This window comes from Musa acuminata, chromosome BXJ3-3 (genome assembly GCF_036884655.1).
Source record: "Musa acuminata AAA Group cultivar baxijiao chromosome BXJ3-3, Cavendish_Baxijiao_AAA, whole genome shotgun sequence".
In the NCBI taxonomy this organism is placed as follows: Eukaryota; Viridiplantae; Streptophyta; class Magnoliopsida; order Zingiberales; family Musaceae; genus Musa; species Musa acuminata.
The window spans coordinates 5,873,687-5,888,940 of record NC_088351.1 but is presented as its reverse complement, the minus strand read 5'-3'; the positions used below and the strand labels follow the sequence as shown (position 1 = coordinate 5,888,940).

Sequence of the window (15,254 nt, the reverse complement as noted above, 5' to 3'; positions counted from 1 at the left end):
TCAAGATGATTGCTTGAATGTCATATTTTTGGACAGTTTTACCTTTGCATGATGACTGTACACAATCTATATTTACAAGATTGAAACGACTACAAAAATCAATCAAAATGAGGTTGTCAAGCATAATGCAAGCCCTCTATATATTGTGAAAAAAATGAACAAAATAGAATGACACATATATACATAAGCATTGCATCAAACATCTTATTTGTAGCTTGGTCTGTGATATTCTCTCCCCACTTATTCTTACGATGTCCTCGTCGAAGCCTTTGCACTTTTACTTCAATTGCAATGTGTCTCTTAACTCTGAGTTGCTCTTTACTACTATTGTTGAGTAGTTGAATTTTTGATCCACTAATGTTGCATCAACTCGTCAATGACTACAACTTTGGTGTGGGGCTAATTAAGTTGTATTGATCTTTATTGGTTTTTGTGAATCCCTTAGATGGAGGAAAAGATATTCATTATTATGTATTAGTCTCTCAAATATCTCGTGTCGTTTGAATTGGGGGATACTTGTTGGAGCTTTAACAAACATACTCTCATGGACTTTAAAATTTTTGATGTCTTTTCTCTATAAGATTTGTCCATCGATTCATCTTTTACTTAGTTATTGCATTTAAATATGTTTGCATCACTTTCGCTTTCGATTGACATTCTATTGAAAAATGAAATAGACAATCTACTCTCGCTAGAACTGATCACCATTAGTTATAATTTAATATCTTTTATCTTCTACTAAATTTCTTTGAATAATCTTTAAACATGTGTATAGTTCCTCAGCTAGATAAATAAGAGAAATATTGCTCGGTTTCACCCATTCTCTTAAAAGTTAAAGCAAAGGTTACTTAAGTTTTTTTGCTTCCTTGAGAGTTATACTTCGTGTATCGAGTTGATTACTAGCTTTTGTCTACTATTTACTCTTACTTCTGAAGCACCTAAAGGTTTTGTACTAATTGCATTGAGTCGATAATTCACCTCCTCATTGCCATTAAACTTTTGAAATGCAAGAAGTTTTGCTCGAAAAGAGTAAAATTTTATCTAGACTTGGAGCAAGTCTTCGATAGTTTTGGTTGTCTTTGGAATCGTATCAACTTCGATAGTTTGAGTAGAAAAGATATAGCACAATGTATTACCTACTTTGTTCCTTGGTTGAGCACTCATACATCGATCTGAAGTCTCTTCTTTTCGGCTATCTTGATGAGAAATATGTCGACACATATTTTATAGCCATCCCATCATTTGTGCGCTACGTGTTCTTCTTAGTTCGTTTGTTCTCGTGGTGTCTCTTACGTGAAGGGTTTGTCATTTTTCTGAATGTTAATCTTGGATGCTCGCTCCTTTAAGTGACTAATTTCCCTATGTCTCTATACTTGTATTCCTCAAATGATCTTGCGTATTGACTACCCTCAACGCAACCCCACTAGGTCCCCCATATTTGCATGTCACATATTTCTAAGTGCGTTTATCCTGCTCTGATTTTATTTGTCATAGACTTACTTAGTTTTGCTGAAGTCATGTGATACCCTTGCATTCTCATCCGTAAAGGGTTAATCTCCTCGAAATCTCTTATAGTCCCTTAAAGATTTAAAAAAAAGGGGGTTAGAGAAAGTGTTTAACTCGAAATCTTACAAGTAGTCATTTTAGTAAACACCCGATAAACAATATTAATTATAGATATAAATTTTGTAAACTTTGAATAATCACGTGACAAAGGGTTCAAGATGGTTTGTCGTGGTCAAAGATCCGTACAAGTGCTCATATGATACTATTATGGAACAAGATAATGAACTGTCCCTAGATATTACTCCAAAGGCTCATCCAGTTATGTGTCACCTAGGTAGCTTGTATGTGTTACATTAGTTAACACTCCATACTATTCTACATAGTTAGAAAACCCTCAAAATAACTATTTAGATGACTTATTTTTGGATAATTTTATCTTTATATAATGACTATACATAACTTATGTTTACAAGACTGAAATAATCATAAAAAGCCAACCAACATAGGACTGTTAAATCTATTATAAGTCCTCTATATGCTATGTAAAATATGATTATAATCGAAAGATACATATATGCATAAGTTATTACATCGAACATCATATTTATAGCTTTGTATATCAGTTCTCATAATTATTATTAAACTTATTTATCTTGTTTCTTGTATAAGAATATGCCATCATCATCGATTTTTTCTTATAAGCCAAGACTCTATCAAAGATTTCAAAGCCCTTAATATAAAAAATATATATTTACGGAAAGATTATGAACAAAAAGAATCCCAATCAAACGTCTAAAAATACCCCAAAAAAATCAGAACAAATGCTTCGTGAATTTGAGAGAAGATGACGAAGGATATGATATGGACTCCCCAAAACATACTAATTTGTGTTTTTTTTTATTGACAACAACAACAAAATTGTAAAGTATGACCATCGATCTCACCTCACATATTGTTCTCACACAGATTGAAAACCAACAACAAAAGACTTGAATAAGAAAAACAAACAAACAAACAAAATTGACAAAAGCTTTATTGGTTTAGTCACACATATATTTTTATTTTCTAATTTGTTGGACCATGTCGGATTCAAGACCATATAAATTACAAATTACAATGGGTTACCTATCTAGATTTTCTACTATATTGGACCATCTCATACTCATCACCCAATAGAAAATACTAAGCACAACAAACTGGTTGGTGAAGTGCTGCGTGCTCTTTCACATACATTTCATCGACATATCTAGATTTTCTATTGCGTTATACTTTGTCATATCTAAGAACTTTTCATTCTTAATTCAGTCAAAAGATTTCTTCCCACCTCCCAAAAGTAATATGTAGATAATTCCAGCCAATAAGATCATACCAACAACGCAGTACAATTTTGACATGAAACCATACCGCCACCTACCATGATGTCCATCTCCACCTATAAATACCCACCCCAAACCTCATCTTCCTCACCACCTCAAGAAGCTTCATCAGCCCAGCCTTCTCGATCCTCCAAACCCCCCATGGCTTCTGGTTCTTGGACGCTCGAGATCGAGTCCTCCGTCGAGGCATCTCGCCTGTTCAAGGCCGCCGTCCTCGACTGGCACTCCTTGGCTCCCAAGATCGTGCCGGAGATCGTCGTGAGCGGCGCCGTCATCGAAGGTGAAGGTAGCGTCGGGGCCGTGAGGCAACTCAACTTCTCACCAGGTAGTGATCCACTTCCATCATCCCTTTGACCTCCGTTACAGCAGGGAGCATACGGTAACTAACGTTACTGTGTGTCTGCAGCATTACCATTCGGCTACGTGAAGGAGCGGCTGGACTTTGTGGACACGGACAAGTTCGAGTGCAAGCAGACGCTCGTGGAAGGAGGCCACATCGGGAGCAAGCTGGAGACGGCGACGACTCATTTCAAGTTCCAGCCGGCAGCCGGTGGGGGATGTGTGTTGAAGGTTGTGACCACCTACAAGCTACTGCCCGGGGCTGAGGACGACCAGGGCGAGACGATGAAGTCCAAGGAGACGGTGACCGGAATCATCAAGGCCGCGGAAGCCTACCTGTTGGCCAACCCTGACGCCTACCTGTAGAGCTGCATGCTCTCTGTCTCGGATATATATATCAGGCTTTCGAGTTTCTTTTCTTTCAGCATCACAAAGCAGTCATGAAGAGAGTGAGTGCGTTTGGTTGTCGTATTAAACAACAATATATTGTGAACGAATAAAAGATAATGCTCTTTCTAGATACGATTGGTCTGTTCAGTGTCGCAAATTTCTCCTACAGAATTCAATGTCAGAATCATTTGCAATCTTGATAGGTGATGAGTTCTCATGATCACTATGGACTCATTGTAGTCTACAACAAAGTGTTGATGAAACTACTAGTTTTATAGGTGACGTGCTTAATCAAGAAGAGTTAATCTGAATTGATATTTATATCGAATAATAAAAATCTGACTTAACAATCTATCAAGATAAATCAATAAATAAATATTTGTCAAATCAAATAAGTAGAAAATCAATTCAAATAAGAATTACGCTGTTCTCATCTACCAGAAGAAGTGGGTCAATGCCAACCAAGAATTCTGTAGGAGAAATTTGCGACACTGAACAGACCAATCGTATCTAGAAAGAGCATTATCTTTTATTCGTTCACAATATATTGTTGTTTAATACGACAACCAAACGCACTCACTCTCTTCATGACTGCTTTGTGATGCTGAAAGAAAAGAAACTCGAAAGCCTGATATATATATCCGAGACAGAGAGCATGCAGCTCTACAGGTAGGCGTCAGGGTTGGCCAACAGGTAGGCTTCCGCGGCCTTGATGATTCCGGTCACCGTCTCCTTGGACTTCATCGTCTCGCCCTGGTCGTCCTCAGCCCCGGGCAGTAGCTTGTAGGTGGTCACAACCTTCAACACACATCCCCCACCGGCTGCCGGCTGGAACTTGAAATGAGTCGTCGCCGTCTCCAGCTTGCTCCCGATGTGGCCTCCTTCCACGAGCGTCTGCTTGCACTCGAACTTGTCCGTGTCCACAAAGTCCAGCCGCTCCTTCACGTAGCCGAATGGTAACGCTGCAGACACACAGAAACGTTAGTTACCGGATGCTCCCTGCTGCAACGGAGGTCAAAGGGATGATGGAAGTGGATCACTACCTGGTGAGAAGTTGAGTTGCCTCACGGCTCCAACGTTACCTTCACCTTCGATGACGGCGCCTTTTACGACGATCTCCGGCGCAATCTTGGGGGCCAAGGAGTGCCAGTCGAGGACGGCAGCCTTGAACAGGCGAGATGCCTCAACGGAGGACTCGATCTCGAGCGTCCAAGAACCAGAAGCCATGGGGATTGGAGGATCGAAAAGGCTGGGCTAATGAAGCTTCTTGTGGTGATGAGTGGTGTGGAAGACGATGATCTTTGCGTCAGTACTTATAGTGCGAACCGGCAAGGTAGGTGGGTCGTGCTTGGGAGTTGTTGCATGTCACCAATGTACAGCGTTGCTGCGTTGATTCGTTGACTGCAGTCGTTCTTTATGGAGGGAAGCAGTAATCTTCTATATGAAATGTCGGATGGAGAGCATGCGAGGTTTCACATTTCAGCTACCAGTTTGTCGATTGGAAAATGCTTCGTTGCTGAGGCATTCATTAGTATATTAATATGTATTCTGGTAAGTGAGTGACAGTGTGGAAAATATAGATGAGGAATGAATAGTGAATTATTTTGTATTCAATCCTCGAGTGTGACATGATCCAACAACTTAGAATATATATATATATATATATATATATATATATATATATATATATATATATATATTTATTTATTTATATATATAATCTACCAGTCTATGTTTTGATGCTTGACTTATAAGTTTGTGATTGATAAATGAAAAGTATTTAAGGAATTAAAAAAATTAAATAAGAAAAATAAAAATTAGGATATATGGAAAAAAAACTAAAGAAAGAATAAATCACCTTACCCTGCTGATAATAATAATATTATTATAATACCGATAATAGAGTCTCACCTTTCATTGGAAATAAAAAAGGCCCGGAGAAAAGCCGACTCGAATCTGAACGAAATCACGAATTGGCATGGCGGACGATAATTCTCTCGTTCTAAAACCCTAAATCGACGCGCCCAGGAGTCTCGACTCGCGTGCCTGCGACTGTACTCCTTGCCTTCGCTCTCGTGCCCTACTTCGTCCGATTACCCGGCGGCTCTCTCTCTTCGAGATCAATCGCCGCTTGACCGCTGATTCTGCGAGAACTGGTTCGATATCTTCTCCTGCTCTGCTCTTTTCTTCCTTCTTCTCTCCTCCCTCCACCGCGACCTGGAACTGCCACCGCTTCGCCGCCCTACGTGCTCCTCGCTCTTTTCCTCCTTCCGAGCTCTTCGCCCTCTCCCCGTGGCCGCGAATTGGAGACGCCCTACCCACTCCCCGCTCTCCCTTTTCTACCTCTCTCTCCATCCTCCGTCCTTTAATCTCTTGGAAGAACCGCCAGGCTTGCCCTCCTCTTCACGATCTGGAAGGACAGAATACGAACAAGTGTCTCGTCCCCGTCCCCTCTCCTCTCTTGTTTTCTTTTCTTGATTTGGGGTTTCGTCTTTTCTTTATTCCTTTCCTTTGTTTCCGATAGGTATTGTCCAGTGCTTTGGTACGCCGGCGCCTAATTCAGGCCAGGCATCAAAATTGGGCAACATTTCTGTGATTTAGTAATTTTGTTCTTTAACACTTGATTTTTTTTCCCGCAGTTTGTCTTCTTTGGCAAGTGAATTTCTTGAATTTGAATAAATTGGTTGAGAATGAGGTCGAATGTTGCAAATAATGCTGATCATTCTTTGGACGAAGTAGCATTGCTAATGCTGGCAGGAATCGAGGAAAGCTGGAAGTATGTGCTGTTCTATCTAATTCTTATGTTTCGTAAATGTTGAGTTGATGACGTTTAACGTATAATTGATACAATTTTTGGTTCTTGTCCTGTTCAGGAGTTGTGATGGCGGTGGAAGCAATGCGATTATTTTACCGGGGAAGAAAAAGAACAAATTGAAAGTAAAGAGCAATGTAATGAACAAGTCAATGAATCTCGTTTAGTCAGCTATACTTTTTTTAATTTTACCAATTGTTGTTCTTGGGTGGCGTAAAAGTATTTTTTGTCCTTGTTTTGGATTTTAAGAAGGCCAAGAAGAAGGAAATTCAAACTCTGAGCAAATCCAAGCAAAGGAAACTGAGACAATTGGAGGTGAATTGAGAAAAATTCTCCCCATTGTTTAGTTATCTTCATTTACTGGTTATGCTTATATATTAACATGTGGTTTTTGCAGGAGGAGAGGCAAAAGAAGTTGTTGCAAGAAAAAAGCATTAAAATTTTGGAGTATGTTGCCTTTTCTTTTTCTAGTTTGATTTTGTGTTAACATTTTTTGAATCTCTGGTATCATTTATTGACAATGTTGAGTTACCTATTTACATGATGACTTGGTGCAGGGAGCACAAGATTTGGGATGGTGCATATTCTCTTTTGCATTCTTCAGGAACTATAGGTCGAGTATGTGGAATCAAGCTAGTATCATTTGTTACATTGTGCTTGGATTTATCTTTCTCATTCTATTGAGTAATGACTTCCTGATGTAGGCTGAGACTTTCAAGGAAAGACGATTTCGTGCTGTACAAATTTCCAAAGCAGGTCTGGAGGTGCCTGAAGATATATTGCCATTTAAGGGAAACCACCATCCAAATGTCTTTAATGATGATGAAGCCGCCTTGGAAGTTGATCCTATTCAAAGCCTCCGAAATGATGTTGGTGTTGACATCACTCTCCCAGAAAAATGTATGAAAATAGATGACAACAATCATAACTTGTCTATTGATGTTCCATTGCCCTCTCCAAAAGTTAGGGAAACTAACATGAGTGCTTCAGTGATAGCGGATCAGAAATGTTCATCAACCACCGCTAGCTATGATGGTTATGACAATCTTGCACAGGTGGGCATTGGCATACAAGTCATTTCTCTATGCTTCTATGTGCCACATCCTTTACCAGACTTCTTATCAGTGGCATCATGTTCTTAACATCTTCTTGATAACTAGCCTATACCTTTTCGTTCTGGTGGAGAATGATTTTTTTTCTGTTTCTTTTGTCTGTTTACATCTATTTACATCTTTTCTTGATAAATGTTGTAATAGTAATTTCCATGTCTTTTTTTATTTGCATCTTCGTTTTCTTCTATCTTACAAAAATAAAATTCTTTTTATTTGCATCTAACCGAAATGGATTTTCAGGTGGACTATAAATTTTTAGTACTTCAGATGGGTGTAACTTGTTGGACCAGGACCCATCACTAATGACTCCTTTTTTCCGATAGACCAATATTCTGCATCATTACTAGCTTATATTTCTTACAATACAGCAATTACATCCCTTATTTCCTGATAGCATTGTGTTTACTAGGAAATGTTGATGTCATGAGCATTCCTGTCAAGAGCAGGGCCACTGTGGTCCCTGTTGTATTCTTTCATACGTGGATGTGTGGACTAACTTAAAAATTGTAGAATCAGGATCCAGAGATGATGTCCTTCCAGTTCTGACTAATGAGTAGCTTCTTAACCTCCTTGCAGGATAATATGCTAGGGTATTCAGATAAGAAATACCAAGAAATAGAAGGCATTACTGATTTGACTGTTCAGGAGCATGTTAATGCTACCACTGTGGTCCATATATCACGGCCACGTGAGGTTGAAGAACACAGAAAAGATCTCCCAATAATCATGATGGAGCAGGAGATAATGGAAGCTATTAATGAGCATTTTATTGTAATTTTATGTGGAGAAACAGGATGTGGTAAGACTACACAGGTTCCTCAGGTACACTTTCACTATACATACACCATCTCACACAGTCATTAACCTTATTTTGTGATATTAGTAGTTTAATACTTCCTATGTTGCTGAATATACATTATTTCTTGGTGGAATGACATGCTGCAGTTCTTGTATGAAGCTGGCTTTGGTTCAAGTCTTCGTAGTGATAGAAAAGGAATAATTGGAGTGACCCAACCACGGCGTGTTGCAGTTCTTGCCACTGCCAAGAGAGTGTCATTTGAACTAGGACTTGGTCTTGGAAAGGAGGTTGGTTTTCAAGTTAGGCATGACAAGTTGATTGGGAAAACCTGTTCCATCAAATTCATGACTGATGGCATTCTGCTTCGAGAAGTTCAGGTTCTGGAATGAAACTTCAGTTTGTTGTATTTGTGTTAAAGATATTGTTATCGTTGCAATATATATAGATTGATATTCATGTTATGTAGTCATATTATGATAGAATGAAATTTCATTATCCTCACAAGTTCAAATTAAGAATGCAGCCATCATATTCACTTGCTTTGTTGCAGAAATCAATGGATTTAAATGTCTTTTAATAAATAAAAGTAAAATATTTATTGTTCAATGGTAGTAGTAGAAGCAAGGTAGTTATAAAAACATGTTTTGAGATTGAAATCAGAAGAATGAGGAAGGAGAATAAGTAAACTTGCACTGGTTTTAAGATTAATGCAAGTAACTCTAATTGTCTGTCTAATCTGATGGCCCTAGATTGGTTGCTTATCATAATACCTTATGTTATCAATCTTGATTAAATACGTGACAAGGAAAAAAAACATATTTTAGTTGAGACAATTCCACCCTTTTTGGCTACTATTTTTTGTATGTTAGGTTTGAAGGTAATTATAATAATTTCTGTGATGTTTGTGGCAGTTCTTTCTTTAAATTTTAAATTTTTATGTGCAGTAAAGTTTTCATCATGTAATTCACATAAAAATGGATAAATGATGTTTGCTTCATGTTTTTGTTGCTCATAATTAGATTTATAATATATAAACTTGTGATCTGATCTTCGCTATCTACACAACGATACATATTGAGATTGTTTTTAATGTGATCTGTAGAGCAAGAAAAATGATATGTTCTCTTGAGTCTTGAGTAAGACTGTTGATATTTTCTTGTATGGTTTTTTACGTGCCGATAACAGATGCAATTTTAAATTGGACCCATGGTGCACCAGCTCGGTTGAGCCATATTTGACCAATTTTATCTGGAGAATCAGGTGTAATTGGCATATAATATTAAAAAATCCATGAGGACCAGAGCAGGGATGAATCACTTAACCCTGTGTTGAAGCTTGTCCTGCCTTATCTTTAATCACCTTACCCCATGTAAAATCCCAGCCCCTGCAATTTCATACAAGTAATTTCTCCTACTTTTTTACAAATATGATTAATGCATGTGTCAATGACATGTGTATTACTACCATAGGCGGAATAGGTTGTGGTGCAGGTGAGGGGAGGAACCAGTACTATCAAATTTTGTGTGCCAGGAATGGGTTGAGGTTTTTGAGTGGTGGGGCCGAGATGGTTTGAGTGAAATCTGCCAACACCATCCTTAATTGACGGTGCTACCTTAAGCTAGAACTATAAAAAGCATCACCTATACCCTTTGCCTTCCTTCTGTGGAGGAACAGAAGAATTGCCTAAGTGCATTTCTCCTTGTAACTGAACAAAAGAAAATTACGGTTATACATATATAACGTTGCGAAGTTTGGAAATAACATATTTGTCTTTACAAATTTTCATATGACAAACATATTTATCCCTCCAAATGTTAAAATCCATCATCCATCCAGAAAACCCAAGCTAACCACTTCTTTATGTGGTTAACATTAATTTGTTGAGTTAAAGAAATATATAATATAAATTCCCCTAATTTTTTTTAGCATCGTAATGTGTTTTTAAATGATATTAATGTAAATCAGAGTTTTAATTGACAGCTAACTTACAATGGTGAATGGACATTAACTACAATGACATCTGTACAAATTTTTAGGTTTTGGAGGAATATGTATGATAAATTTCAATTTAGATGCATAAATGCAAAAATTACTGACTCTGGAGGGATATATATATGCAGTTATACGAAAAAAAAAAGCTTATAAGTTGACTTGAGGTATTTATCCAGAATTGTGTGGAATACTACTTTGGCACAAATTATCTGTGTGCGTATGCTGTCAAACATTTACATGTGTATGATATTTGTCTTTGTTGCTAAAGCACAAGAGGCAGAAATTTTAACCGCTGAAATCATAATTTATTGATTGCAGTAATATGTATAATCCTTACTTTTAGATCTTTGATCATTTTCGTCTTCGTGGTCAAAGAGTCATTTTGAACTGTTCAGCACACAATTTCACTTCAGCTGAATTCAGCTCAAGCACATGGTTTACAATTAGGATCTGTCAAATGATTCTATTTATGTACAGCAAGCTAATATGCCAATAAACTAGAGTTTATCTCTTATCTCACTAAAATTATTTTAGAGTATTATGTTATAATATTGTCCTTGCTTGAAAAATGTGTTTCCACCTTTGCAGAGTGATTTCTTGTTAAAGCGGTACTCTGTGATAATCCTTGATGAGGCTCATGAGAGGAGTTTGAACACTGATATACTTATCGGCATGCTTTCTCGAATAATAAAACTTCGCCAGGTTAGCGACATTTCCTTTATTTGCTAGAAGCTACCTCCAGCCTGTTATTGATTGACATAAAAACATATGGCAGAAATTATATGCTGAGCAGCAAGAGAAGATTTTAGCAGGAGAAACAATAAGTCCTGAAAACATGGTTACTCAGTTGAGGCTTGTGCTTATGAGTGCTACTTTACAAGTTGAGGACTTCAATTCAAACAGGAAATTGTTCGATCAGAACCTACCTGTTCTAGAGATTCCAGTCAGACAATTTCCAGTGACAATTCACTTCTCAAAGAGGACTTGTCAGGATTACTTGGGACAAGCTTATAAGAAGGTCATGGCCATCCACAAGAGGCTACCACCGGGTGGCATACTTGTGTTTGTCACTGGACAGAGAGAAGTTGAGTTCTTATGCAGGAAGTTACGTAAAGCATCACAACAACTAACTAAAAGGTGTTCAATAAAACAGCCAGACAATGAGTTGACTGCAGGCTTAGAAGCAAATATGAAGGAAATCAATGAAGCCTTTGAGATGGAAAATGATTTGCCTGATCAGCAAACTGACAGATTCAGCTCTTATGAGGATGACAATCATTCAGATGTTTTTTCTGTTTCAAGTGGCTCAGGAACAGAGAGTGATCTTGATTCCGAAAGTGAAAATGAAGACACAGTCAAGTTGGAAGCACCGGAGAAGACTGGTTTGTTGTTAGATTTTCTAAGAGATGTTGGGAGCCTCTCTTCATTGAAGGCTTCTTTTGATGCTTTATCAGGGAATTCATCTGAACCTAATTGCCATGTGGAACCAAGTTTTCCAGTTGCTTCTGACTTGGAAAATCATTCCGAATCCAGTTCTCTTTCTGCTGGCCCATTGTACGTTTTGCCTCTTTATGCAATGCTGCCTGCTTCTTCACAGCTTCGTGTGTTTGAAGAGGTACCTGAAGGAGAAAGACTTGTGGTGGTAGCTACTAATGTGGCTGAGACTTCTCTGACCATCCCTGGTATAAAGTATGTAGTTGATACTGGCAAAGAAAAGATCAAGGACTACAACCATTCGAATGGGATGGCGACATACGAAGTTAGTTGGATAAGCAAGGCATCAGCTGCTCAGCGTGCAGGTAGGGCAGGGAGAACTGCACCAGGACATTGTTACCGCCTATATTCATCTGGAGCCTTCAGTAAAGATGAGATATTCCCAAAATTTTCCTGCCCTGAAGTATCCAAAATTCCAGTTGATGGTGTTGTCCTTTTAATGAAGTCAATGGGTATTGATAAGGTGCTAAAATCTTCAGTAGTTTGCTATATACTTTTATTGTATTTATTGACATTGGTTGGTTTGAACTTAAATGCTTCTTAATGTCGTTCTAGGTTTCAAATTTCCCGTTTCCAACTCCTCCCAACTCAGAAGCTTTGCTGGAAGCTGAACATTGCTTGAGAGCCCTTGAAGCTCTTGATCTTCAAGGTAGACTTACACCAATGGGCAGAGCAATGGCACAGTATCCCATGAGTCCTCGTCATTCTCGAATGCTTTTAACAGTTATTAAAATTATGAGGAATCAGAAAGGCTATGCCAGGGCGAATCTTGTTTTGGGAAATGCTGTTGCTGCTGCAGCAGCATTAAGCTTTCCAAACCCTTTCATCATACAATTTGAGGGGAATCAAAGGACCAATAATGATATGGATCTAGGAGAGACATTGGATACCAAGAAAGATAAAGAGGAGAAACAGAGGCAAAAGAAGTTAAAAGCAATGGCAAGAGAGGCTCATGCAAGATTTTGTAACCCCAGTAGTGATGCTTTAACGATTGCGTACGCATTGTGGTTGTTTGAGCTTGAAGCAAACCCGGTCATATTCTGCAGAGATAACTCACTCCATCTGAAAACAATGGAAGAGATGTCCAAATTGAGGAAACAACTGCTACAGCTTGTATTCCACCAGAGCAAGTTCAGTGAAGAGTTCTCATGGAATCATGGAACTCCTGGAGATGTGGAACTGTCTTGGAGGACTCACTCTGAAAAGCAGCCTTTACTGATGACCGAAGAAGAGCTCATAGGACAGTCTATATGTGCTGGTTGGGCAGATAGAGTTGCAAAGCGCATACGAACTGTTAAAAAATCATTAGAAAGTGATACAAAAGTCCGTTCTGTTCGATATCAGTCTAGCGTTATGGAAGATATGGTATATCTGCACCGCCGGTCTTCTGTTTCTCAAGCAGCACCAGAGTTTCTGGTTTATACTGAACTTCTTCAGATGAAAAGACCATATATATATGGAGTGACTACTATCAAGTCTGATTGGCTTGTCAAATATGCCAGTCCTCTTTGCACTTTCTCAGCACCTCTTACGGATCCAAAACCTTATTATGAACCTCTAGGTGATCGAGTCTTATGCTGGGTAAGTCCTGCATTTGGCAGACATAACTGGCAGCTCCCATTGCATAGTATACCAATCAAGAATGACATTCTTCGACTGTCTGTATTTGCTTCAGCATTGCTAGAAGGGAATGTATTGCCATGCCTAAGATCGGTTCAAAACCTCTTGGCTGCACCACCATCTAGCATGCTGAGGCCTGAGGCATTGGGCCAAAGAAGAGTTGGGGATCTTCTGAACAGATTGAAGGTTGGATCAAAAATAATTGATAGCCGAGCTAGGTTGCGAGATGCCTGGAGCAAGAATCCTCAGTTCTTGCGCTCAGAGATTCAGCAGTGGTTCCAGGAGAGGTTTCATAACAAGTTTGGAGAACTTTGGGAACTGATGCACATTGAGGTTCATCATGAAGGACATGAACTTTTCCCTAAAAGGGCCAAGAAAGAAAGGAAGATGAAATGATGCAGATTTTACCTGTCCATGGCATCCATAGTATCTGAAAAATGCAGGCTTGAATGAGCAGAGATTGTTACCTTAAGGTATACATGGTTTTCACTACAATGATAACACTCGCTGGGTACTGAATTTGTAGGATTGACAAAGTCTCGTAAGAGGCATTGCTGGTTATTGGCTTGTCTTGTTTCCCAAGGAAAAAGCACAACTCTTCTGTCGATAATGCTTAACTTTGTGGCAAAGTTATTCAGCTTGTCTTGTTGATGTTGTTTTCCTTATTCTGTGATGCAGTTCTGCAGATCGACTCACCAAAGGCCCATTGTCTTGTTGCCATATGGCGCATGAAGTCAGTCCCATATCTGTCGCACCAGCATCTTAAACTCACAGCTCAAGCTGGATTTATGCGGGACGGTTGACCCACCACAGCAACAATCCATGAGACATGGGTTGGTGGGGTTTGATGAGCAATACCTGAAATTTGGGTTGGTGGGGTTTGATGAGCAATACCTGAAATTTGAGGATCAGCTTATCGTTATTCTTGTTTTCTAAGTTATCTTTACCAATTCTTCCAATTTTCTTTTTAGCAATGGATTGTAAGGGTATCATTTTTGTGAATCCACACAAAGTGAAAGAGTTCAGCGTTGTACTTTTTAGTTGTATTTAAAGTATCACATAAGAAGAAAGACAGCAATCCTAGTGGAGCAGAAGCGAAGGTTTTGTTTTGTTTTGTTTTTTTTTTTTGTGTCGTTGATGAGACAGCCTAATGGTTAAGGCATAGATTATTAGAAGCTCAAGTCGTGTATGTAGTGGTTGAACTAAGGAAGTAAAACGAGAGAAATTCCTCAATTTCATCCTTTGATTGTTTTTCTTTTCCTGATCTTGAAAAGGCTGTAGGGATTCTCTCTCTCTCTCTCTCTCTCTCTGTTCGTGGGTTTGGAGAAGAGGCTTCTTCGTTGGTTCTGTATCGTCTGTGATGATGGCTCCATTCTTCTGGTGTATAGTATTTTTCTTGAGATGCTGATTAGTTCAAATCATTTCTCTGTCGAGTGATTCCAATGATGGACTCTGCCGATCCTTTCATTATCTTCAATATAAATCTCAAGGTGTGCATGCAAAACTCCAGACCAGGATTAGCTTGGGGAAATTTATGGGATTGAAATCAGTCAAAAAAATAATGCAAGAATAGTAATAAATTCTAAGAATACCATAAAATGAATATTTAATGAAAATGTCCAGTTTTATCACCAAAAGATGATTTGTTGATGGAATTATTATTAAATATTTTTTTAATGATGAAGCAGCATTTGTCATTAATATTTACAAATCTAACAAATATCATTACTAATATTCTTTGGGGATAATAATTTCGCCAAATGCTATTTTGATCACTCGAGAGGGATATCATCCATTTTTATATTTATATTTGT

At 38.4% G+C, this 15,254-nt stretch overlaps 3 protein-coding genes across 8 annotated transcripts; 2 read left to right on the top strand and 1 right to left on the bottom strand.

Moving 5' to 3' along the window:
- Nucleotides 1-2,973: 2,973 nt before the first annotated feature.
- On the top strand, nucleotides 2,974-3,743 carry LOC135632484 (pathogenesis-related protein 1-like). The gene is made up of 2 exons (XM_065141094.1): nucleotides 2,974-3,207; nucleotides 3,289-3,743. Exons 1-2 carry the CDS (start codon nucleotides 3,024-3,026, stop codon nucleotides 3,585-3,587), a joined length of 483 nt encoding a protein of 160 aa, XP_064997166.1. The 5' UTR covers nucleotides 2,974-3,023; the 3' UTR covers nucleotides 3,588-3,743.
- A 375-nt stretch (nucleotides 3,744-4,118) lies between these two features.
- Nucleotides 4,119-4,893, bottom strand: LOC135632630 (pathogenesis-related protein 1-like). Its single transcript, XM_065141261.1, has 2 exons — nucleotides 4,655-4,893; nucleotides 4,119-4,573 (listed from the first exon to the last, which is right to left on the bottom strand). The coding sequence occupies exons 1-2, from the start codon at nucleotides 4,836-4,838 to the stop codon at nucleotides 4,275-4,277; spliced, it is 483 nt and encodes a 160-aa protein (XP_064997333.1). The 5' UTR covers nucleotides 4,839-4,893; the 3' UTR covers nucleotides 4,119-4,274.
- Nucleotides 4,894-5,563: 670 nt separating this feature from the next.
- On the top strand, nucleotides 5,564-14,673 carry LOC103977649 (ATP-dependent RNA helicase DEAH13). 6 transcript variants are annotated; one of them, XR_010495180.1, is made up of 14 exons: nucleotides 5,564-5,767; nucleotides 6,251-6,387; nucleotides 6,485-6,560; nucleotides 6,673-6,738; nucleotides 6,821-6,870; nucleotides 6,981-7,041; nucleotides 7,128-7,323; nucleotides 7,414-7,478; nucleotides 8,112-8,357; nucleotides 8,481-8,711; nucleotides 10,915-11,028; nucleotides 11,102-12,283; nucleotides 12,376-13,913; nucleotides 14,119-14,673. XR_010495180.1 is itself a non-coding variant. In XM_065143970.1 (12 exons), the coding sequence occupies exons 2-12, from the start codon at nucleotides 6,302-6,304 to the stop codon at nucleotides 13,834-13,836; spliced, it is 3,924 nt and encodes a 1,307-aa protein (XP_065000042.1). In that variant the 5' UTR covers nucleotides 5,564-5,767; nucleotides 6,251-6,301; the 3' UTR covers nucleotides 13,837-14,673. The 6 variants fall into 6 exon arrangements, 1 of the variants encoding a protein (XP_065000042.1); XR_010495179.1 differs by having other exon boundaries at nucleotides 6,485-6,548; nucleotides 7,128-7,478; XR_010495178.1 differs by having other exon boundaries at nucleotides 6,676-6,738; nucleotides 7,128-7,478.
- The last annotated feature ends 581 nt before the right edge of the window (nucleotides 14,674-15,254 follow it).